Source organism: Podarcis pityusensis (genome assembly GCF_964106645.2).
Source record: "Podarcis pityusensis genome assembly, chromosome: 9".
Taxonomy (NCBI): domain Eukaryota; kingdom Metazoa; phylum Chordata; class Lepidosauria; order Squamata; family Lacertidae; genus Podarcis; species Podarcis pityusensis.
This window is the reverse complement of record NC_138034.1, coordinates 9,222,299-9,246,577: the sequence shown is the minus strand read 5'-3', so window position 1 is coordinate 9,246,577 and position 24,279 is coordinate 9,222,299. Positions and strand designations below refer to the sequence as shown.

At 44.1% G+C, this 24,279-nt stretch overlaps 1 protein-coding gene across 1 annotated transcript in view; it reads right to left on the bottom strand.

Annotated features, from left to right (window-relative positions):
• LOC308485977 (cytosolic beta-glucosidase-like) overlaps nt 1–23,740 on the bottom strand; it is a gene marked incomplete at its 5' end in the record, with an annotated part of 68,525 nt that extends 44,785 nt beyond the window's left edge. Inside the window, one exon of the mRNA XM_081022205.1 lies at nt 23,621–23,740. Within this exon, the coding sequence (XP_080878331.1) occupies nt 23,621–23,740 (120 nt within the window). The remainder of the gene's footprint in view (nt 1–23,620) is intronic.
• Between the last annotated feature and the right edge of the window lie 539 nt (nt 23,741–24,279).

Genomic DNA, 24,279 nt, shown 5'->3' with positions numbered 1-24,279 from the left:
TCAACTTTTTGCCATATGCAAGGTGTGTTAGGTAAAGGTAAAGGGACCCCTGACCATTAGGTCCAGTTGTGGCGACTCTGGGGTTGCGGCACTCATCTCGCTTTATTGGCTGAGGGAGCTGGCGTACAGCTTCCAGGTCATGTGGCCAGCATGACAAAACCGCTTCTGGTGAAACCAGAGCAGCGCATGGAAACGCCGTTTACCTTCCTGCCAGAGTGGTACCTATTTATCTACTTGCACTTTGATGTGCTTTCGAACTGCTAGGTTGGCAGGAGCAGGGACCGAGCAATGGGAGCTCACACCGTCACGGGGATTCGAACCGCCGACCTTCTGATCGGCAAGCCCTAGGCTCAGTGGTTTAACCCACAGCGCCACCCACGTCCCTTGCAAGGTGTGTTACCCCCCCAAAAAAAGCCTACGAGAGGGTGTGTGTGCAGTTGTGGTCCCATCTGCCTGGTCTGTATGGTGTCATTGCATCTCTCTATCCATTTAATCAAAGTGGTAGCTGACCGTTTTCTCAGCATGCCTTTCTTTGCAATGAAAGTTGCTTTTCCAATCTGGGTGGACAACAAATAGTAAGAAGGTGAATTATTTATTGTTCCCCAATGTGTGGGGATAAGTGAAATGTGGGTTTCTGAGTGTAGCACTTTAACAGCATCATGCTACACTCAATATACCAGCAAGTGTGGAAAACTCAGCAGTGGCCAGAGGATTGGAGAAGGGCAGTGCCAAAGAATGCTCCAACTACCGCACAATTGCCCTCATTTCACACGCTAGCAAGGTTATGCTTAAAATTCTACAAGGAAGGCTCAAGTAGTATGTGGACCGAGAATTCCCAGAAGTGCAAGCTGGATTTAGAAGAGGCAGAGGAACCAAAGACCAAATTGCAAACATGCGCTGGATTATGGAGAAAGCTAGAGAGTTCCATTGATGGCAGAAAGTGAGGAGGAATTAAAGAACCTTTTAATGAGGGTGAAAGAGGAGAGCGCAAAATATGGTCTGAAGCTCAACATCAAAAAAACTAAGATCATGGCCAGTGGTCCCATCACCTCCTGGCAAATAGAAGGGGAAGAAATGGAGGCAGTGAGAGATTTTACTTTCTTGGGCTCCATTATCACTGCAGATGGTGACAACAGCCACGAAATTAAAAGACACCTGCTTCTTGGAAGAAAAGCAATGACAAACCTAAACAACATCTTCAAAAGCAGAGACATCACCTTGCCAACAAAGGTCCATATAGTTAAAGCTATGGTTTTCCCAGTAGTGATGTATGGAAATGAGAGCTGGACCATAAAGAAGGCTGATGGCTGAAGAATTGATGCTTTTGAATTATGGTGCTGGAGGAGACTCTTGAGAGTCCCATTGACTGCAAGAAGATCAAACCTATCCATTCTGAAGGAAATCAGCCCTGAGTGCTCACTGGAAGGACAGATCCTGAAGCTGAGGCTTCAATACTTTGGCCACCTCATGAGAAGAGAAGACTCCCTGGAAAAGACCCTGATGTTGGGAAAGATGGAGGGCACAAGGAGAAGGGGACGACAGAGGATGAGATGGTGGGACAGTGTTCTCGAAGCTACCAGCATGAGTTTGACCAAACTGTGGGAGGCAGTGGAAGACAGGAGTGCCTGGCGTGCTCTGGTCCATGGGGTCACGAAAAGTCGGACACCACTAAACGACTAAACAACAACAACAACACAAAGTCTATGTCAGCCACAGAAGTAGCATTACCCCATTAATGTATGTTCACATTAGAGTGAGTTTTCCAGCAGTTCTGCAGCAAAGTTTTGGCTGGGGAAGCTCTGTTGCCTACACCAACCTTCTGTTTTAGGCAACTGCTTAATCTTCTCAGTGGGTGGCAGTATTACAGGCCCATTTAAGTGCTTTGGTGCATCAGAACAGCATCTCCTGAGCACTTGATAGCAACATAATGCCACTGATGCTATTGTGTTCCAGCATATGTGAAACCCTGAACCTAGAAGCATGATTAGCCTGCCTGCCAGGATGTGCTGTTTTTAGAGTAGCAGAGTGTGTTTCATCTGACAGTTCCTTTTATCACTACATTTCCCCCCATAAGGAAGGGTTGTATCATTTCCTGCAAAAACAATCATTATCATTTTTCACCTGTGTAGTTTTCATCCACTCCCTGGGTCTAAGAAGAGCTTATTTCTTTTGTCTTGCATTTATCTGTCAGTCAAAGCAGGCTCTCTCTCGCTCTCTTTTTAACTGTCTAAAGCTGGCAGAATGCACAGGTTTCTAATCTCTGCATAAAAGATGAAGCCCTTTATTCTTATGTATGCTTTTTTCAATGCGTGTATTAGCTCAAGATCACTTCATATCTAGACTGTTTGGTGCGGAGGATGAGCAAGACCTTCTTTGTCCTCAAATTAGCTTTGGTTTGTGGCACTGTTTTGTTTCAAACAAAAATGACGCCTCGTGTATACAAAATTTTCACCCCAACGTCCATACTGTGGAAAGCCTGCAAAACTCAAGACCCTCCAAAGTCAAGTCAGTCCATTTGTCTATGTGTCAACTGGGCCTGCAAGGAGTTTGCATGCTGTCCCAGGCAAACAGCCCAGTGTGGGTTGCTCTACATATCCCATGTGCTGTGTTTAATTGACTTGGTGCATCACAAGCTGTGCAGGCCTGTATGAAGAAGAATGTTTACTTGTAGTGTTTCACATGTTCTGAAAGTAGTTAGGAGCCCCTATTCCTCTAACAGAGCTACAATATCCCAGAGTTCCCTGTAAAAAGGGATTGATTGCTAAACCACCCTTTCTTAATTTCCATTTTCCATGACAGTCTGATTGGATCAAAGCCTGCAGACCCTCCAAGTGTCCCTATTTTCCAGGGACAATCCTGGAGTTACAGAAGCTATCCAGGTTTCTGATTTGGTCCTGGAATGTCCCACTTTCCCTTAGGACATCCCTCTTTTCATCGGAGAAATGTTGGAGGATATGGAGTTATGAGACCCCTGGGCCAAGGAGATGAGTAACTATACAACCTTTAGAAGACATCTGAAGGCAGCCCTGTATAGGGAAGCTTTTAAATGTTTTATTATGTCTTTATGTATGTTGGAAGCTGCCCCGAGTAGCTGGGGCAATCCAGTCAGATGGGTTGGGTGGAAGAAGAAGAAGAAGAAGAAGAAGAAGAAGAAGAAGAAGAAGAAGAAGAAGACACCCTATTTTCATTAGTGAAGTGTTGAAGGATATGAGGCTGTAGGCCATTGCTGCATATGTGAATTGCTGTTTCCATGCACGACTTTGTCCACACAGGGGAACTTTCAATTCCATGCCTCCGAAATTTATCTTGATGTATCCCATCCACACTAGTGAGTGGTGCTTGATGGGTTGTGCCCATGCTGTGTGTCCCCATCTTCAATTAATAACCTCCCCCACTCACCATAAATTCCAGAAATCTGAGATTCATTGTGGGCATATGTGAAGATATTTGAACAGGTATCATTTAATTATTTCCTTTTTCTTTTTCAAATGCAAGTTTTTCAATCTAATAGATTTGCACAAGGAGCTGTAAAAATAATAATTATTAAAATGTGTTTGCCACTCCTAGATGGTATGTTAGCAGTCTCCAAACTACCAGAAAAAATACAGGGGAGAGGCAATAGTGACAGCTGCTTCCTTACAAAATCAACTGTATTCAAGAACAGCCAAGAAATCTTTCCATGAACTACAGCATGGAGAAAAACCCAACAGTGGTCATATTTGGCTGCAAGGCATCTTCATATGTTTGAGAAGAACATATGAACATGTCATTGGATTAGTGCAGGCATAGGCAACCTTCGGCCCTCCAGATGTTTTGGACTACAATTCCCATCATCCCTGACCACTGGTCCTGTTAGCTAGGGATCATGGGAGTTGTAAGCCAAAATATCTGGAGGGCCGAAGGTTGCCTATGCCTGGATTAGTGTGTGACTGAGGGCCACTTCGCAGTGCAAAAGTATTAGTGTGTTGAGCATGGGAGCTTTCACCCAACACAAAGTGAAAAGTTAATTGCTATCCCAGGAGTATGATAATTCAGATTCCATTAGTTCTCAGCATGTTACGTACTGAAGTTCTCACCCTGGGCCAGCAGGGGGATACTGTAGATAGTTTTCACTCAGGTCCACATATGCAAATAAGGGATCGAAAGTGACGTTCAGTGATTGGATAGTTACAGAAAATGGTTACTGTTGCGTTCTAGTGGAGCTCTATATAAGCAGGCTGGCTGAACCCTTCAGTTCAGTTCTGTTCTGGCCTGTGAATAAACAAGAGCTGTTTGAAGAATCACTGTGTCGTCTGATATGTTCACCCACAACTTTAACAGTGCCTCCCATTATTTGTGGGTTCTGAGGCAACTTGGGCAATGATACACTTTTAAATGACTTTGAAGGGCACTGTCAATGTTGTCAATATAGGTGGAAAGGTGCAGGAGAAGTACAATGAGTGGGGAAGAAATTCTATTCAGTTCACATCTAAAGTTGAAATTATGGTAATTAGTTTTTTAAAAAAATTAGTTTGCTTTAAAATATGCTATATATCATAGGCATCACATTGTTTCTGTGCATAAGGTATTGAATATATTTAGTTCTTTATCACAGCTGTGTATACCACACATAAAACCATCCAGGGCACTTACAGAATATAAACCTTTTGGAGCAGCAAGTTCTTTTAAGGACCAGCCCCAGAACATCACCACAAACTCATATCAAAGAAATACACCTGCATTAAATTATTACGTGAAGTATTTGGACCCAGCACAACAAAGCTCATGAAATCATTCACAGCCTGAAATCGAATGTCAGGCTTCAGAGGCACAGATTGCAAACTACACCCTCCCTCCTTTTTGAATTATAAGTTCGAATAACCTAATGCAGATATTAAACATAACTCTGTTATCTGATAACATCCATAGTAATAGCATTCATTATTAATTTCCTTTAGAAAGACCAAAGCTCACCCACCCTTTCCTCCTTTTGCCATTCCAAGCAATTTTTCGCCTTTTACTTGCACATCTTTATGAGCCATTTTTAAGGGAACTAAATTTAATTTTCTTCTCTTTTAGAATATGTCACCCAGGGTTAGAGAACGAGCAGTTGTGGCTAATTTCTCAAAGGAGCCCCCTATAAATCTTGAAACCCTTCACTAAAAAGAAAAAAAAAGCCAGTAGGATGGACATTCCTCCAAATACCCATCTTTTATGGACATTATATACAGACTTCATGGCCATAGCCAAGGCAGGCAGCTGCTCCTAAATCAATCGAAATTAATCAAAATTAATACAAATATGAGGTTCTACCCCCCCAACAAAAGCCTGTCCCCCCCCAAAAAAAATTCCTGGCTACATCCACAACAGACTTATGCGGACATTAAAGGTAAAGGTAAAGGTAAAGGGACCCCTGACCATTAGGTTCAGTCGTGACTGACTCTGGGATTGCGGCGCTCATCTCGCTTTATTGGCCAAGGGAGCCGGCGTACAGCTTCTGGGTCATGTGGCCAGCATGACTAAGCTGCTTCTGGCGAACCAGAGCAGCGCACTGAAACGCCGTTTACCTTCCCGCCAGAGTGGTAGCTATTTATCTACTTGCACTTTGACGTGCTTTCGAACTGCCAGGTTGGCAGGAGCAGGGACTGAACAATGGGAGCTCACCCCGTCGCAGGGATTCGAACCGCTGACCTTCTGATCGGCAAGTCCGACGCTCTGTGGTTTAACCCACAGCGCCACCCGCATCCATATGGACATTACATATGTGTTATTTATATCTTGTCCTATCACCAGGTTCAAAGTAGCTTAAAATCACACCTTACAATTTTAGACTTTGAAAAACAACCAAGGAAACTGCAAGCACTCAAACTCAGGCGGGGGAGGTATAAATGTGACATCCCCGCCAAATGATTGCAACTTATTCTGGGTCTCCAAATCTGGATTTTCCAAATGGGCTGTAATTTTAGGCAACCCTCTTCTGCCAGTTTTCATCTTCGCAAGCAGAATGTTATGTACTGAGTTGAATAGGATCCAAAATGCAGCAGTCTGATTGGCCCTAGAACAATAGGATCCAGAATGCAGCAGTCTGATTGGTCCTAGAACAATGCAGCAGTATGATTGGTCCGCAGGAGCCACCCAATCCAGCTCCAGATGGAAGTGAATCCACAACCTGATTGGCCTACAGGAGAATCCCGGAGTTAGCCAATCACGTGGGGCCCATTGTGTAAATAATGTATATAGAGCAGATACTTTGGGGGAACTTTCATTCCTCCTCACCACTATGAGCTTAATAAAGAGCATGAAATCCACTCTCGACTCCGACTATATTTCACAGAACAAACTCTTCCCATTCCTGGGAACATGCAGGGAGCCTTGACTTCCAGACTGGCTCCTGCCTCAGTCAGATGCAGAAGATGTAGTGAGTTTTTTAAAAGCTGCAAGTAGAGGTTTTCAGATTGTTCTTTTGTAATTTAATATGGGGACAGTGCCACTACAGTAGTCCTGTGCCTGCTACTGCCTCTTGAACCTTACTTTCAGCTCATTGAGGCCTCATCCATACTGTGTGTTTGCAGCTGTTTGTTTTCCTGTTTAACGTGCATCATCCACATGATGTTACTCTCAAACAAAACCAACCTCAATGCTTTTTCCTTGGGGGAAAAAAAACAACAGGTTCCAAATCACTCCACTCTGGATCTCAATAATTTGTTTTGGTGTTCCAGGGTTTATGGATTGATCATCATTTTCAGTTACTCTTTCAGCTTCTGCAGTGCTTTCATTTATTTTTCAGCACATACTGCAAAAGGGTGTGTTGATAATTTATAGTTGAGTGTCTTCTTTTGTGCACTTCCTGGGTGATTTTTTTTTTTAAGGTGCGCGCACAGCTACAACATGCGTGCACATAACTTGTCCACACTTAATAGGCATAACAGATCCACTCAATTAGAAGTGGGGAGAAACTCAAAATGGAACACCTGCTGGTATGAACAGGAAAAACTGAAATTGCTCCTCATATGCAAATTTGAATGGATGTGGGTGCGGACTTCCCTGGTCTAATTCTGAATGGGAGAAAGTGGATTAACAGCTAAATAACGCTCACATTAAGAAAGCCCTGAGACTTTCTTAAAACATGATGTGCTTTTCAGCTTTGAGATTCCAACCAGGAAGAAGCCATAGGCCTCTTTCAAACCTTCCAACAACACTGATCTGTATACAGTGGTACCTTGGGTTACAAACACCTCGGGTTACAAACTCCGCTAATCCGGAAGTAGTACCTTGGGTTAAGAACTTTACCTCAGGATGAGAACAGAAATCGTGTGGCAGCCGTGTGGCAGCAGCAGGAGGCCCCATTAGCTAAAGCGGTGCTTCAGGTTAAGAACAGTTTCAGGTTAAGTACGGACCTCCAGAACGAATTAAGTACTTAGCCTGAGGTACCACTGTATGTGGTTGAGTCATTTTGGCCTTCCTCAAGCAGACCCCTCCTAGGAAACTGAGCAGCATTAAAAACATGCAAAGATTATTTTCCATAACAAAGATTACAACTAGCTCATGAAGTGGTAGTTTTCAGTTCTCCAACCCAACCCCAAATATAGCTTTCTGGAGGAGCCTTGTATGCAATAATGTATCCTTAACGTACCCAAAACTTTGTTAAATATTTATGCAGTAATCTACCTTTAATGTATCCCAAACATTTGAAATGGCATCCTTAACCGAAAACAGAGTTGACTGAAAGCTAAGTTGCAGTGGTCAAATTTCCAAATGGTAAAAGATGTCTGAGAGCTGTCCATCGCCACAATTAAATTCAAGAAGCAAGACCTACATTTCAGATATGCATAACTTGTGACTCACTAGCAGAATGTTGCGGCCTGCCAGAAAAAACTGATGTGCAGGATCCTTTCCCTGCTTTTTGTTGCTGCTAAAGTTCAAGAGTTTTACTGCTCCTTGTTTGCTTCTTTGCCTGGAGGCGGTTGGATGGTGGCTAACAAATTGAGGTTGAATCCTGGCAAGACAGAAGTACTGTTTTGGGGGGACAGGAGGTGGGCAGGTGTAGAGGACTCCCTGGTCCTGAATGGGGTAACTGTGCCCCTGAAGGACCAGGTGTGCTTACAGCTGTCCATGGAGGCGCAGGTCAATTCTGCATCCAGGGCAGCTGTCGACCAGCTCCATCTGGTACGCAGGTTGAGACCTTACCTGCCTGCGGACTGTCTTGCCAGAGTGGTGCATGCTCTAGTTATCTCCTGCTTGAACTACTGTAATGTGCTCTATGTGGGGCTACCTTTGAAGGTGACCCAGAAACTACAACTAATCCAGAATGTGGCAACTAGACTGGTGACTGGGAGTGACCACCAAGACCTGAAACACCTACATTGGCTCCCAGTATGTTTCTGAGCACAATTCAAAGTGTTGGTGCCAACCTTTAAAGCCGTAAATGGCCTTGGCCCAGTATACCTGAAGAAACATCTCCATCCCCATCATTCAGCCCGGACACTGAGGCCGAGCTCTGAGGGCCTTCTGGCGGTTCCCTCACTGCGAGAAGTGAGGTTACAGGGAATCAGGCAGAGGGCCTTCTCGGTAATGGTGCCCACCCTGTGGAATGCCCTCCCATCAGATGTGAAGGAAATAAACAACTGCCTGACTTTTAGAAGACATCTGAAGGCAGCCCTGTTTAGGGAAGTTTTTAATGTTTGTTATTTTATTTTGTTTTTAATATTCTGTTGGGAGCCTCCCAGAGTGCGGGGTATAAATATTATTATTATTATTATTAACGACTGGAGTGGGTTGAATTCAGGCTCAGTTGGTGCAGGCCTGTTTATAGCATTTAGTTCCTCAATTCCAGCACTATCATCTTAAATCCAATCTGTTGCAATCGATGTAACGTATGAAGAGTTCCCTACTTCTTTGACAGCTGTTATTAACACTGACTGATACGGGTTTTATATTTTGGTTTTATATTTTGGAGTTGCTATGTATGTACTGTACTGTGGAAGGCATTGCAGAAATTAATAGCACTGTGTGCATGTCTGCAATTATCTATAATTATGATTTCTATTTTCATGTTTTAAAATTAAAGCACCCTCTTCTCCATCTCTTTCATATATTTGAAATTCTGCCTATACAAACTGTCCCAAATTTACGCTATTCGGAGGAGAAAGTGAGGTGGGCAGAAGACGCTCTGAATCAATATTATTGATAGTTCATATTGAAACTGTAGCCAAAGATTTTAATGGGACTAAAAATAGGTTTGGAAAAGTTCCTGTAGAAAGGATAGCTTGGATGTCTGTTAGCCCAGGAGAGTCCTTTCATCTGCGGAGGTCAATGAAAGGAGGACAGCTGCATAAGAGACACATTGTGGAGAGGGAGCAAGGGGTCCTTGTGAACGAGCTATTAAAATAAAATACAGCTGGCATAAAAAGAAAGTATTGATTTGCACATCGCCTTTTCTGCAATGCAAGTTCCATGTACAGAATCGGGGTCAAAAGGTGAAATTACCATTTTAGATGAAGCTCTGAGCAAGGCAAGCAAGCCTAATACTACTACAGTGGTACCTTGGTTCTCAAACGCCTTGGTTCCCAAACACCGAAAAACCGGTTTTCAAACATTTTTCGGGAGCTGAACGTCTGATGTGGCTGTCAGCTATTGTTTTCAGGGTGCCTGCACCAATCAGAAGCTGCGCCTTGGTTTTCGAACATTTCGGAAGTCAAACGGACTTCCGGAATGGATTAAGTCTGGCGCTTTTGTTTTTGCTATTTATTTTGCGTTTTTGTTCTTGAGGCTTTTTCAGTTCATTTGTTTTTGTGACTACAACTCCCATCATCCCTGAGCTCTGGCCTTGCTAGCTAGGGGTGATGGGAGTTGTAGTTCAACAACATCTGGAGACCCACAGGTTGAGAAAGGCTGACCTGAGGGATGCTGCTGCCATTGCTGTTGTGGAAGCCTAGAACTGCTACTTGATAACACTCTTATGCTGCCTCACAGTGGTGGCTGCTTTTTTCACAGTGAGCTCTTCCACTCCTTGTAATTTTTCAGAAACTTTTAAATCTGACCTCCACAACAGTTTCTTCTCTTATCACCTCATCATAAAGTGTGCCAGATCCACAATGTTCAGCTATAAAGATGTAATAAATCATTGACAGGTTCATCTTCTTCTTCTTTTTTCATAAGTGAATTAAACTTTGCTCTTTCATAAATTATGTTGCACCTCACAATGAAATGCTTTTCAAAAGTTTTCACCATATTATTAGATTTATTTCAGGCTGAAAGGAAGCAGGATATCCTCTTCCCGGTCTCCAGGCAGATGAATTGGTAGCCTGGTTCACACATAGTGCTAAACCATGCCCTAGGACCCTCGTACCTACGGGACCGCCTCTCCCGGTATGCTCCATGGAGAGCCTCAAGGTCCATAAATAGCAACACCCTAGAAGTCCCAGGCCCTAAGGAAGTTAGATTAGCTTCAACCAGAGCCAGGGCCTTTTTAACACTGGCTCCGGCCTGGTGGAACACTCTGCCTCATGAGACCAGGGCCCTGCAGGACCTGCTTTCTTTCCGCAGGGCCTGTAAGACAGAGTTGTTCTGCCTGGCCTTTGGCTTGGAGCCAATTTGATTCCCTCCCCCTCTTTCTTCTTCCTTTTTTCCTTTCTCCTCCTGTGATGAGGCTGCAGTTTAATATTTTAATGTTGTATTTTAATCTTGTTTTCAAGTTGTATTCATTCAACTTGTTTTTATTATTGCTTGTTAGCCGCCCTGAGCCCGGCCTTGGCTGGGGAGGGCGGGGTATAAATAAAAATTATTATTATTATTATTAAACCATGGTTTATACACCATGGCTTAATGTTACATGTGTACCCTGCCCAGCAGCTTAACTTTGGTTTGCTTGTTACCAACAAACAACAATATGAAGCCAATGTACAATGTAAGCCATGCTTGGCTTATGAATCTTCATTTTTTTAAAACTATGATTTGGCATCCTGAACGCAGCACCCTTTGTTAACCATGGTTTCTTTGACCACCCTGCCTCAGACACTGCCCAAACTACAAAGGCAAGAGGTCCTGAAAAATGAAATAAACTTTATAGACCTAAGCAACAGTTTAATTGATCACCTTTTGACAGCTTGGGGCTAGTTTATGGTTTGTTCAGCAAACCATGGCTTAGCATTATGTGCAAACCAGGCCAGTATGTTAACTGCAGCTTATTCTTACACACCTGGGGTCAAACAAAAAGGATTCCAGGGCAGAAGATAGCATCTCTCTTTTTAGGGAGTAAAAAGAAAGACACAATTCAAGCAGTGTCACAAGTTGTTCTCTTTTCCTGCCCTGCCCCAACTCAGAGTCCCCAAACACTAATAATAATAATAATAATAGTAATAATAATAATAATAATAATAATAATAATAATAATTTATTACTTATACCCACCCATCTGTCCAGACCTCCCCAACCACTCTGGGTGGCTTCCAACAGGGTATTAAAAACACAATAAAACAGCAAACATTAAAAACTTCCCTGAACAGGGCTGCCTTCAGATGTCTTCTAAAAGTCAGATAGTTGTTTATTTCCTTGACATCTGGTGGGAGGACATTCCACAGGGTGGGCACCACTACTGAGGAGGCCCTCTGCCTGGTTCCCTGTAACCTCACTTCTTGCAGGGAGGGAACTGCCAGGAGGGCCCTTGGTGCTGGACCTCAGTGTCCGGGCTGAACGATGGGGGTGGAGATGCTCTTTCAGGTATACTGAGCCAAGGCCGTTTTAGGGCTTCAAAGGTCAGCACCAACACTTTGAATTGTGCTCGGAAACATACTGGGAGCCAATGTTTCAGGACTGGTGTTATATGATCTCAGCAGCCACTCCTAGTCACCAGTCTAGCTGCTGCATATGGGATTAATTGTAGTTTCCATGTCATCTTCAAAGGTAGCCCCACGTAGAGCACATTGCAGTAGTCCAAGCGGGAGATACCGTATTTTTCGCTCTATAACACGCACCAGACCATAACACGCACGTAGTTTTTAGAGGAGGAAAACAAGAAAAAAAATATTCTAAACGAAATAGTGGATATATGATTTTTGTGGTTCATGCTGTGGCCACAGACATGTGATCTGACAGTGAGTTTGGAGTAGCCCAATGCATAAATCCTGAGGATCCATGTGGATCCATGCTTTGTAACCACGGAGGAGGGAAGGAAGGGGAACCATGGATCCTCTGCTCACGACTGCAGCAGATCCCCCCCCGCCACCCACAGGCATTCGCTCCATAACACGCACAGACATTTCCCCTTACTTTCTAGGAGGAAAAAAGTGAGTGTTATGGTGTAAAAAATACAGTCACTCCATTCACTCAGAGCCAGTAACCTCTTCACTTGGATGCTGTTGCTGCATTCTGCTTTCCACATACGACAGAGATCTAGGTGTTTTGGTTGGACCCAGGCTGACCATGAGCTAGCAGTCTGATGTGGCTGCTACACAAGCTAATGCAATTCTAGGTCTCATTAACAATAGTGTAGTGTCCAGATCATGAGAAGTAGAAGAAGGCTTAAGCAAATGGAACAGAAGAATATGCAGAAATGGCATGCTTGTTAAATTGATTCCAATTAATGGGTAGTTTTCTAGATCAGAATATGCTGACTTTCCTTTGTTAAAGGGAAGAAATGTATAGTCTTGAGAGAAGAGGGTATTTTGGCAAGGAAAGCTTCAATGAAGGATGAAGCAATGGAAGTCACCTTGGGAGCAGATGGAATACAGTCAAAGATTAATGGCAAATTTATGATCCTTTTGCAGAGTAGGAGCCAAATCAAGTCAAACAGAATAATAAATTCACCGACTATAGAGGACTTAGACATGTTAAAGTAGACTTTATTAACAAAATCAATCTGGTACAAACCTGAGAGGACTGTTATTAAGCAGAGAACATATTGGACTCTTCTAGGTTTAGCATTTTTAATGTGCCCACAGGCTGAGGATTTTTATTTATTTTTTTTTAGAAAAAGAAGAAAAGGAAAAATTCATTGAGTATCTAAACAGGAAAACAAAACCCAGAGGGATCTGCCACTTAAAACACAGGCTGCTCAAATCCCTGAGTTGTAGTGTAATCCTGGCAGCTGAAAGCCAGTCAAAATTGAGAGGAGTTGCAGCAACACCTATGAAGAAGACAATTCCAAAGTTAGGGTGGAATAGCTACTGTACTGTAATGGATATCCCTTGGTGTACCTTTGGTTTACGATGGGACTGTCACATTGAGAGGTCAAGTTGGGAGTGGGGTGATTTTGGTAGAGACAGATTTGGTAGGGACCGATTTCCTCAACCTGGTACTCCCCAGATGTTTTGGGTCACACCTTCCATCATCCTTGGCCATGCTGGCTGCATCTTATGGGAATCATAATTCAAAGGATTTGGAAGTCACTGTGCTGGGGAAGGCTGCAGTAGCATGTAAGGAAAGAAGCACTACCTAACAAATTTAGGTCCTGAGCAATTTGAGGATTTATTGGTAATAAATATCATATTGTAACTAGGAGACATTTTCAACGCCTGCTTCGCTTTCTAAGGCCAGCAGTAGCAGCAACAACAACACCAACACCAACACCACATAGCTGTCAACTTTTCCCTTTTCTTGCGAGGAATCCTATTCGGAATACGGGAATTTCCTTTTTAAAAAGGGAAACGTTGACAGCTATGCAACAACAACAACAACAACAACAACAACAACAACAACAATAACAACTTATGCCACCCATCTGACTGCATTGCCCCAGGCACAGCAAAACATCAAACATTAAAAACTTCCTAATACAGGGCTGCCTCTAGATTTTTTCTAAAATTTGGATAGTTATTTATCTCTTTGACATCTGATGGGAGAGCGTTCCACAGGGTGGGTGCCACTGTCAAGAAGGACCTCTGCCTGGTTCCCTGTAACTTCAGTTCTCATAAGGAGGGAACTGCCAGAAGGCCCTCGGAGCTGGACCTCAGCGTCCAGGCTGAATGATGGGGGTGGAGATGCTCCTTCAGGTATACTAGGCGGAGGCAATTTAGGGCTTTAAAGGTCAGTGCCAGAACTTTGAACTGTGCTCTGAAACATACTGGGAGCCAGTGTAGGTCTGTCAGGACCAGTCTCCCAGTTATCTCTGTTGTCCTTGTTAACCCTTGGGGTGCCAAATTCCAGAGTGCATTCAGGTCTCAATGTCAAAAGATGGTAAAAAGGGTGTCATCGAGAACGGAGAACTGCAAACTTTGTGAAAACTGAGAACTGCAAACTGAGTGAAAGCTGCATACTTCATAAGGAATCTTCATGAATCATATTAGCTTAGCCTTCCCCAAGTAAAGTAAATCAGCAATACATGGCATTGCTCAAGTCTCTTTTTGCCAGGTGAGATAGTGTGCTCTAATTCAAAGTACATTTATTGAGGAAGAAGGAGACAAGGGCTCAAATCCCATTCAGCCCTGAAATACACTAGGCTACCTTAGACTTGTTGCTCTCTCTTAGCCTAATCCATGCCTGTCAATTGAATATATACAAAGTAGGGAGCAATCCTGTACTCATGGGGAAGGCAGCCGCACAGACCTTCCTTTCTGCCACCAGAGGCCTCCCTAGAACACCCACCATTGTTATTCTAATGGTGGTTTCTGACAGAAATGGGACCAGGGATATGTTTGGGAAGGCCAGGGATCTGCAGGATCCTGTGTCCCTTTCCCCCCTGCCCTAGGCCCCAAAATTATACCAGTCCAGGATCTGGAAACCGAAAGAAAAAACTAGCCACTCCTTCCCTTTTCCCATCCTGACCAGCAGGGCTCTGGATGCAATGGAAATTTCATTGCAGATGTTCTCTCCCCAGGTCGGTAGGTCTGCTCTGCTAACAAGCGGAACAGAATACAAGAGCAATTAAAAAGAATTAAAGACCTTGGTTAGGAGTTTAAACTTAACCCAGAAAGAAACAACTGTCACTTTGCAGAGAAGCAAAGCAATCAAGTTATAAGAAAGGAGATTCTGACTAAACTTCACGAAAAATGTTACGGCAGTAAGAGCTGTTTGACAGTGGAACAGTCTCCCTTGGGAGGTTGTGGACTCTCCTTCCTTGAAGGTTTTCAAGCCGAGGCTAGATGGCCATCTGTCATGGATGCGTTAGCTGACATCCCTGCATTTCAGGGGGTTGGACTAGGTGATTGTGGCATTTGCCTGCTAGGTGAGTCATAAGGAAAGGGTTAAATGAGTGTGATGTGATTGGCCAGAGAGAAACTGATAGGAGGAGTTAGAGTCGGTGTTGTGTGGAAGTCAGTTGAGAGTTGGGAGTTGGAGAAGGAAGAGGGAGGATAAGTCTGTGGGTTGGTCGTGTTGTGTGGTGAGAGAGTGAGAGAAACTGATAGGAGGAGTCAGATAGACAGTTGGGATAATCAGTTAGCAGTTATTAGGAAATGTATAGGACAGTAAAGGAACTAAGATTAAGAAAAATTAACAGAAATCTTAAACTTGTTCGTGCTTATAAAAATAAACTTGATTATTTGTTAATGTTAACAACTGTCTGGACTCCGTGTGTACCCGAGGGAAACGGGTTGGTGGTAGCGAAGAGGCAATCACAGCGGTGGTACAGGGATCAATAGACCGTCAAACGTCCGGGGGACCCTGTGTGATCGCCACAGTGATCCTTGGGGTACCTTCCAACTCTACAATTCTATGATCATTGTGGGGAAATGATTCATCCACCCACAAACCAGTCTTTCTAACTCCTGCTTGTCATGAATCCGTCAGGAAACAATAGGCTAACTCCATGCACATTGTCCTCAGCTCTTTGGAACGGTTGGGAAGCAAATGCAATAAGTAAGATAAAACGGCGCCAGCTTTTATCTTTCCAAAGCAAAGAGAGTAATTAGGAAGAAGCGACATAGCCAGAGATCTATTACACACTTCTTCATGTTTTCCAAAAGAAGGAAAATAAACGGCAAGAAAGAAAAGGAAGCTGCTTGCATCATGAACGGTAACACTGATGTTGCCATAATACTCAACTTGTAGAAGTTAGCACCATGGACAGCAACAGCCCTTCATTCAGGATTCTTGACAAAAGGAATATTGGAGTATTTCTTACTTGGTTTGGGATATAAACAGCTGTAGCTGAAGCAAGATGAGATAAGTTGCCAGCATATATAACGGTATATATATAAAAAACAGAATTTTGAGTCGCTTTGTTATACAGAGAGAACATTTGTCAAAATACTCCTTTGAAATGGGGAGAAGGTGACAGCTAAACTCACTACAGATATTTCCCCCAGGAGTGAACTTGTGGGTGAATGTTCTCAGGTACAGGATGACAGAATTTTTTAATTTAAAAGTTTGAGGATTATCTGCATAATAGCAAGAATTAAAAGTAAATGGAGACACCTCAGTTGACGGGAGGCTGAAGCCCACCATTATTTCAATACTTTCTGACATGGCAGTACGGTATTACTTATAAGGCACTTGTAAAAATTGTGGCTTCATTCATTTTTATTTATGAATTTATTTAATAATTTTGGTTTTAAACCTGCAACGCAAAGAACAATAACTTCACACCTGACTGGACTTTCGAATCTGAGGGTACAGTGGTACCTCGGGTTACATACGCTTCAGGTTACAGACACCGCTAACCCAGAAATAGTGCTTCAGGTTAAGAACTTTTCTTCAGGATGAGAACAGAAATTGTGCTCCGGTGGCGCAGCAGCAGCTGGAGGCCCCCTTAGCTAAAGTGGTGCTTCAGGTTAAGAACAGTTTCAGGTTAAGTACAGACCTCCGGAACGAATTAAATACTTAACCTGAGGTATCACTGTATAGGTTTCTCTGGTGAGGAGCCAGAATCCACAACTTCACTCCCCCTCCCCCACCCTCTTCCTAAACCTCTTGTGTCATTTTAAAGCTCCCATGACTATGGGCAGGCTTCCTCAAACTGGGCCCTCCAGATGTTTTGAGACTACAATTCCCATCATCCCTGACCACTGGTCCCACTAGCTAGGGATCATGAGTGTTGTAGGCCAAAAACATCTGGAGGGCCCAGTTTGAGGAAGCCTGACAATGGCTCTTCAGTTCCTCCTAGCTTTCAGCGAAGGCTCCTGTACTTCGTTTTTTTCTTTCTTTCCTATTTAGGTGCTTCACTGAGGTAAACACCCTGCTGAAGTATCATCCTTTTAAGGTGGAAGTTTGCACTGAGGCCGTCTCAGGTCCTGCACATACTGGGCCAGTTTAGGCTACCCAGAACATCTTATACCAGCTACTCATTGCTAGTCTCTTGCTACAGTCTTTTCCAGGCTGTGCTTGGCATCCTGCAAACTCATAGCCTGACTGGAACAAGGCAAAGAGGAGTTGCTTAACATGATGAAAATCATTACGTGGTGCTTAGCAGGGCAACTAAAGGATCAGAAACAACTGTCTTGTCTTATCCAGCGTTACAGTTCTGCAGACTTGTCCTCCTGAGGATACATCTTATGGCATGTATTTACATATTTATTTAAAGCTTTCCACTTCTCCTTCTTCTTCTTCTTCTTCTTCTTCTTCTTCTTCTTCTTCTTCTTCTTCACCTTCCAATTACCATTTATTGTTGTTGTCTTCATTGTTGGGCTTATTAAGCCTAAGAGATGAAGTTGTCATTTCCACTCTGTTGCATCCTTTGAATTTCCAAGAGGATGCTCATTAGCTCGTAATTGTAAAAATGATACCTCCCTGACATTTTCTCTCTGGGGATTTCTTCTCTGAGGAGTTGTCAAGCTGAATCGTCATCTTCTGAATCCCTGCACCCACTCACAGCAGACTGTGTCAGCCTGTGCTCAAAGGGATCTTTTTGATGTAAACTCTGCACTACCGATTATGTCCTTCTGCGTATGACTGTCATCCAAAGGCCTGTCTTTTCCTTTACACAGTCCTTAGCTCAGCTGGTAGAGCATGAGACTCTTAATCTCAGGGTCCTGGGTTTGAGCAAAAGATTCCTGCATTGCAGGGGGTTGTAGTCCCTTCCAACTCCACAATTCTATGATTCTATGAGCTGCATGGTTGACTATATAATAATGCCAATCCATACAATCATCTCTAAAAACTGAACTGTATTAGAGGGTACTTCACATATACTGTAATGCAATGATGGTCTCTGACCTGCACACCAGCCTAGGGTGTTTTAAAAGCACTTGCCAGTACCTTATTTTTCAAAAGCCGGTTGCCATGTAGAGAGCTACTGTTTTTCCCTCTGGAAGAACAGTTTTTTACAAGTTCCACAGGGCTCACAGAATTACTCCTGTCACTGTTTGGATGCTGACCAGTGGATGTTTATAAAATCATCTGCAAACAACTCGTTTTCTCATACAGTGGTACCTCGGGTTAAGTACTTAATTCGTTCCGGACGTCCGTTCTTAACCTGAAACTGTTCTTAACCTGAAGCACCACTTTAGCTAATGGGGCCTCCTGCTGCTGCTGCGCCGCCGGAGCACAGTTTCTGTTCTCATCCTGAAGCAAAGTTCTTAACCTGAAGCACTATTTCTGGGTTAGCGGAGTCTGTAACCTGAAGCGTATGTAACCTGAAGCGTATGTAACCCGAGGTACCACTGTACTTCAGTTACATGACCAACACAGAAAATTTTGAAAGCAAATGGATTTGTGCCTTTGGCGTTTAGTCTTAGCATGTAGAACCATTTGGTTATCTCTCACAATCATGCACAAGAGAACCACTGAATTGGCTAAAGACAGAGAGGTGGTCTCAAGAATAAGCACTTGCTGTCTAGTTGTCCACTAGACACAAGACTCTCAAACAGCATCCATTGTCTGAGTTGGCAGCTAGACTGGTGACTGGGAGTGGCTACTGAGACCATATAACACCAGTCCTGAAGGACCTGCATTGGGTCCCAGTACGTTTTGGGGGGACAGGGGGTGGGCAGATGTGGAGGACTCTCTGGTCCTGGATGGAGTAATTGTGCCCCTGAAGGACCAGGTGCGCAGCCTGGGGGTCATTTTGGATTCACAGCTGTCCATGGAGGCACAGGTCAATTCTGTATCCAGGGCAGCTGTCTACCAACTCCACCTGGTACGCAGGCTGAGACCCTACCTGCCCGCGGACGATCTTGCCAGAGTGGTGCATGCTCTAGTTATCTCCTGCTTGGACTACTGCAATGCGCTCTATGTGGGGCTACCTTTGAAGGTGACCCAGAAACTATAACTAATCCAGAATGTGGCAACTAGACTGGTGACTGGGAGTGGCCATCGAGACTACATAACACCGGTCCTGAAATACCTGCATTGGCTCCCAGTACATTTCCGAGCACAATTCAAAGGTTGACCTTTAGAGCCCTAAACGGCCTCAGCCCAGTATACTTGAAGGAGCATCTCCTCCCCCATCGTTCAGCCCGGACACTGAGGTCCAGCTCCGAGGACCTTCTGGCGGTTCCCTCACTGTGAGAAGTGAGGTTACAGGGAATCAGGCAGAGGGCCTTCTTGGTAGTTGTGCCTGCTCTGTGGAATGCCCTCCCATCAGATGTCAAGGAAATAAACAACTATTTGACTTTTAGAAGACATCTGAAGGCAGCCCTGTTTAGGGCAGTTTTTAATGTTTGCTGTTTTATCGTGTTTTTAATATTCTGTTGGCAGCCGCCTAGAGTGGCTGGGGAACCCCGGCCAGATGTGCGGGGTATAAATAATAAATTATTATTATTAAGGAAAGGTCTGAGGAAGCCTTTAATACACCACAGCTGGTCTTATACTAGGAATAACAGGATGTGTGCTTAAACAAGTGGGTGCTGCAATAAAATGTTGCAGGGTATTCTCACAGCCTAACAGGCCTGCTCCTCTTCATGGTTCCAGACAGCCAATGAGCTATGCCTTCTTCCAGGGTACTGTAATAAGTTGCAGGCCCTGGCAGGACATTTCGCTATCCCTACCCCTTTTCTGATCCTGCCCCCCCCAGCAGACACACAACTTTCTATGGTTCCTAGAGAATGCTCAATTTTTATCAGGTTTCTGTGGGGAGAAGTGATTTTCCACTTTGGGCTATTGTTTAAAAATGTACTGTACCTCTACAAACCACAGATTTTCACCTGTCTCAATTAAAACCCCGTTTCGGCTTTCCTCCTGGGAACACTCAAGCACCTTAATTTGCTATTAAAGCTGGTATTACACCCCGCCCTCCTGCTCCCCTCTTTTTTCCCCTTGCAGAAATATAATTTAATTCTAACTTTGAGTGGGACTTCCCTGTAGCAAAATAGCCAAATAAAAGTAAAATTAGGTCATATTATTTTTTCTTATATCTTCTGAATCAGAGTATAAATCTTTCTGCAGCACTTTATCAAGCTTTCCCCCTGAATATTTACTAAAGGCGACAGTTAAATAATAAACATTTAGGATAAAAATGGAATGAGGCCGGGGGATAAAATATGCTTTCCTTGTAGCATATTCTGCCTTTAAGACACTATATATGTATATATATTAAAAGGGTGTTTTTTTTCCATCTTGGGGTTGTTTCTGAATCACTATTCATGTAGAGTGGAACTAACAGGAAAAGAAATGTGTTTTTAAATCTGCTCTAACACTTTTAAAGTTTGTGTGGCTAAAGAGGCAGTAATGTGTTGAATTTAGCTGCATTCGTAAACCAGCCACGCAGCTGCTCTGACAGATTTCTTTTTCCTTTATGAATATATATATAATAAATGCAGCAGAACAGTTTTGCAAACATCTTGCAGATCACTGTGCCCATTATATTCTCTTTCTTGTCGCTAAGGCTAGCTGGGAAACAATGCTCTGTCATAGGAATCGCAAGATGACACCTTTTAAAGGAACGCCACAGTAATTCAAGGTACATGAAGGTGGTTCTTTGCCAAGCCTTCAGAATATAATTGGCTTTGGCACCATCCCTACATATTATGACAGTAAGACTATGGCAATTTAAATAACGCTATGGCACGCACAATTCTCATGTTGCGGATGCATGATTTATTGCCTTTTGCGATGAGTGCTAAGCAATAGGCCTCAATTAAAGAGGGGGGGCCTCTCAATGAGTAGTTTTTTGTTTGCTTGCCTATCATAACAATATAAGAACATAAAGGGACGCGGGTGGAGCTGTGGTCTAAACCACTGAGCCGCTTGGGCTTGCTGATTGGAAGGTCGGTGGTTCGAATCCCTGCAACAGGGTGAACACCCATTGCTCAGTCCCAGCTTCTGTCAATGTAGCAGTTTGAAAGCACGCCAGTGCAAGTAGATAAATAGGTACTGCTCTGGCAGTACCTCTGTTTCCTGCTTGGCAGGGGGTTGGACTCGATGGCCCTTATGGTCTCTTCCAACTCTATGATTCTATGATTCCGGCGGGAAGGTAAACAGCATTTCTGTGCGCTCTGGCTTCTGTTACAATGTTTTGTTGTGCCAGAAGCGGTTTAGTCATGCTGGCCACATGACCTGGAAAGCTGTCTGTGGACAAACACTGGCTTGCTCGGCCTGAAAGCGAGGTGAACGCCACACCCCATAGTCACCTTTGACTGGACTTAACCGTCCAGGGGTCCTTTACCTTTACCTTTACCTGAGCTAGTGTGCTGTAGTGCTCCAGAGCAGTGCACTTGTAATCTGGTGAACCGGGTTTGATGCCCTGCTCCTCCACATGCAGCTGCTGGGTGACCTTGGGCCAGTCACACTTCTTTGAAGTCTCTCAGCCCCACTCACCTCACAGAGTGTTTGTTGTGGGGGAGGAAGGGAAAGGAGATTGTTAGCTGCTTTGAGACTCCTTAGGGTAGTGATAAAGTGGGATAGCAAATCCAAACTCTTCTTATTCTTCTTTTTATAAGAACATAGGAAGAGCCTTTTGGATCAGGCCAGTGCCTAACCTAATCCAGCATCCAGTTATCACAGTGGCCAACCAGATATTTATGGGAAAGCCGGAAGCAAGACCTCCTGTTAGGGTTGCCATATTTCAATGAAATATCTCGTGAACTTTTTTTTTTTTTTTTTTTTTTGACCAAAAGTTGTTGAGCTTCTTTTAGTTTTGCCATATGTCCGGATTTTCCTGGACATTTTAGCAATTTCCACTCGGATACGTGTGTTGTGTGGAGAGTTCCTGCCCCCCCCCAGTGGAAATAAAGACACATGACACAATTATTAAGGTTAATGGGCTAAATAAGGCCACAACTTTATTGGTGATGAGCAGTATTGGCTTAGGCATTGGTCCTAACCAACTATATCCGGCTTCAGTCCATACGCTTGAAGTCCAGGAAGGGTTAACCACCAGTAGGGGGAGTCCTGCTGATGCACATCAACTAGGAACTCCCCCGGGGTCACCGCTCGGGGGCGTGCCTTAGGCCCTCACCTCCATAGGCTTCGGACAGGGCCAAGCCCCCCGGAATCCTTTATCAGACTACCCTTCAATATGCGGGGCAGGTGATGGCGCTTCCTCCCCTCTTCCATCTACGAAACAATACCAATACTAATGCCTAATTGCCAATACCAAGAAAGTTGTGATGATTTGCTATGAGGTAGGCGAAAACCAAGTGGCTGGTGCCAATTTGCCAGGTGGAAAAATTCCTACCAGGCCCCTCAACGGCGACCAACCAAGGTTCATAGCAAGGTTAAGGAACGAAAACCTTAAAGGATGGGAGGGTGGGAAACAGGAACAGCTGGTATGCGAGAAAAGAGCGAGATCCCCGGCTGCGCCTGCATTTAAATCGGGCAGGCCATGCCCCCAAAGCCAGCTGATTGGCTGGGGATTCCCCCAATCGCACAGCCCTGCGTGTGTGGTGGGGCCGTGACGCCCGCAATCCCACCTCCTCTGCAGGGTGGAAGTGGCTTTCTGGATCTGTCCAGGAAATTCTAGACCAATGGCAACCCTATCTCTTGTGGTTTCCAGTAACTGGTATACAGAAAAATTACCGCCTCCAACTGTGGAGGGGGGAGCATAGCCATTATGGCTAGTAGCTGTCAAGTTTGTCTAATCCTATTTTAAAAGCCATCTATTCTGATGACACTTGCTTTACCTCCTCCACCCAAGTCTTTGTCATGGTACATTGGTGCCACATTCAGCCAATTGCAACATGCTTTTCCAGTCCATATTGAGTCTAGTATGAGAGCCCCACCACCTTGGACATCAGCTGCCCTCTGCTGCCTCAGTGAATTGGCATTGCTCCTGTTCTCTTATTTTATTTTTCAATAATTTTTTTATTAGTTTTTTTATAACATACATCAGGCTTCCTCAATCTCGGCCCTCCAGATGTTTTTGGCCTACAACTCCCATGATCCCTAGCTAGCAGGACCAGTGGTCAGGGATGATGGGAATTGTAGTCTCAAAACATCTGGAGGGCCGAGGTTGAGGAAGCCTAACATACATCATATAAATTAAACATCAATAAAATATCGCAATGTGGGATTTTTCCATCCTGTAACTTCCCTCTACTCTCTCTATGGTTCCATTATTTTTGGTTATTTCGAGCATGTCCAAATATTAGTTTCCATCTGTATATATCAAATTCTTATCTATCATCATAATACTACAAATGTTTTAGAATCCTGCTGATGTATCAACTTGTATACAATGCTTTGACTTATATGCAATAAAAAAATTCCCATTCATTTTTAAATTTGTTATTATCCTTATTTCTGAGTCTTCCTGTTAATTTTGCCAACTCTGCATATTCCATATGAGGAGCCTAGCTGGCTGCTGCAGCCCTTGACAGGCAACCACACACACCCTGACGCTGGCCAGGCGGCCATTCAGCAAGGGGGTCAGGGACGCAGTGGTGAGGCCAAGCCAGGCTCCGGGGCCCAGCCCCCTTGGAGTCAGGTAGGGCAGCATAGGGGGTCCCTGCATGGAGGTGCCTAACTCACCCCCCTAAAAATTGTGAGCTGAGGCTACACCCCTGGCTACAGTCTTCCCTGCTGAATTTAGTAGGCAGTAAGAAATGGAGGCAGTGAGAGATTTCACTTTCTTGCGCTCCATGATCACTGCAGATGGTGACAGCAGTCACGAAATTAAAAAACACCTGCTTCTTGGGAGAAAAGCAATGACAAACCTAGACAGCATCTTAAAAGACAGAGACATAACCTTGCCGACAAAGGCCTGTATAGTTAAAGCTATGGTTTTCCCAGTAGTGATGTATGGAAGTGAGAGGAGGACCATAAAGAAGGCAGATCGCCGAAGAATTGATGCTTTTGAATTATGGTGCTGGAGGAGACTCTTGAGAGTCCCATGGACTGCAAGAATATCAAACCTCTCCATTCTGAAGGAAATCAGCCCTGAGTGCTCACTGGAAGGACAGGTCCTGAAGCCGAGGCTCCAATACTTGGGCCACCTCATGAGAAGAGAAGACTCCCTGGGAAAGACCCTGATGTTGGGAAAGATGGAGGGCA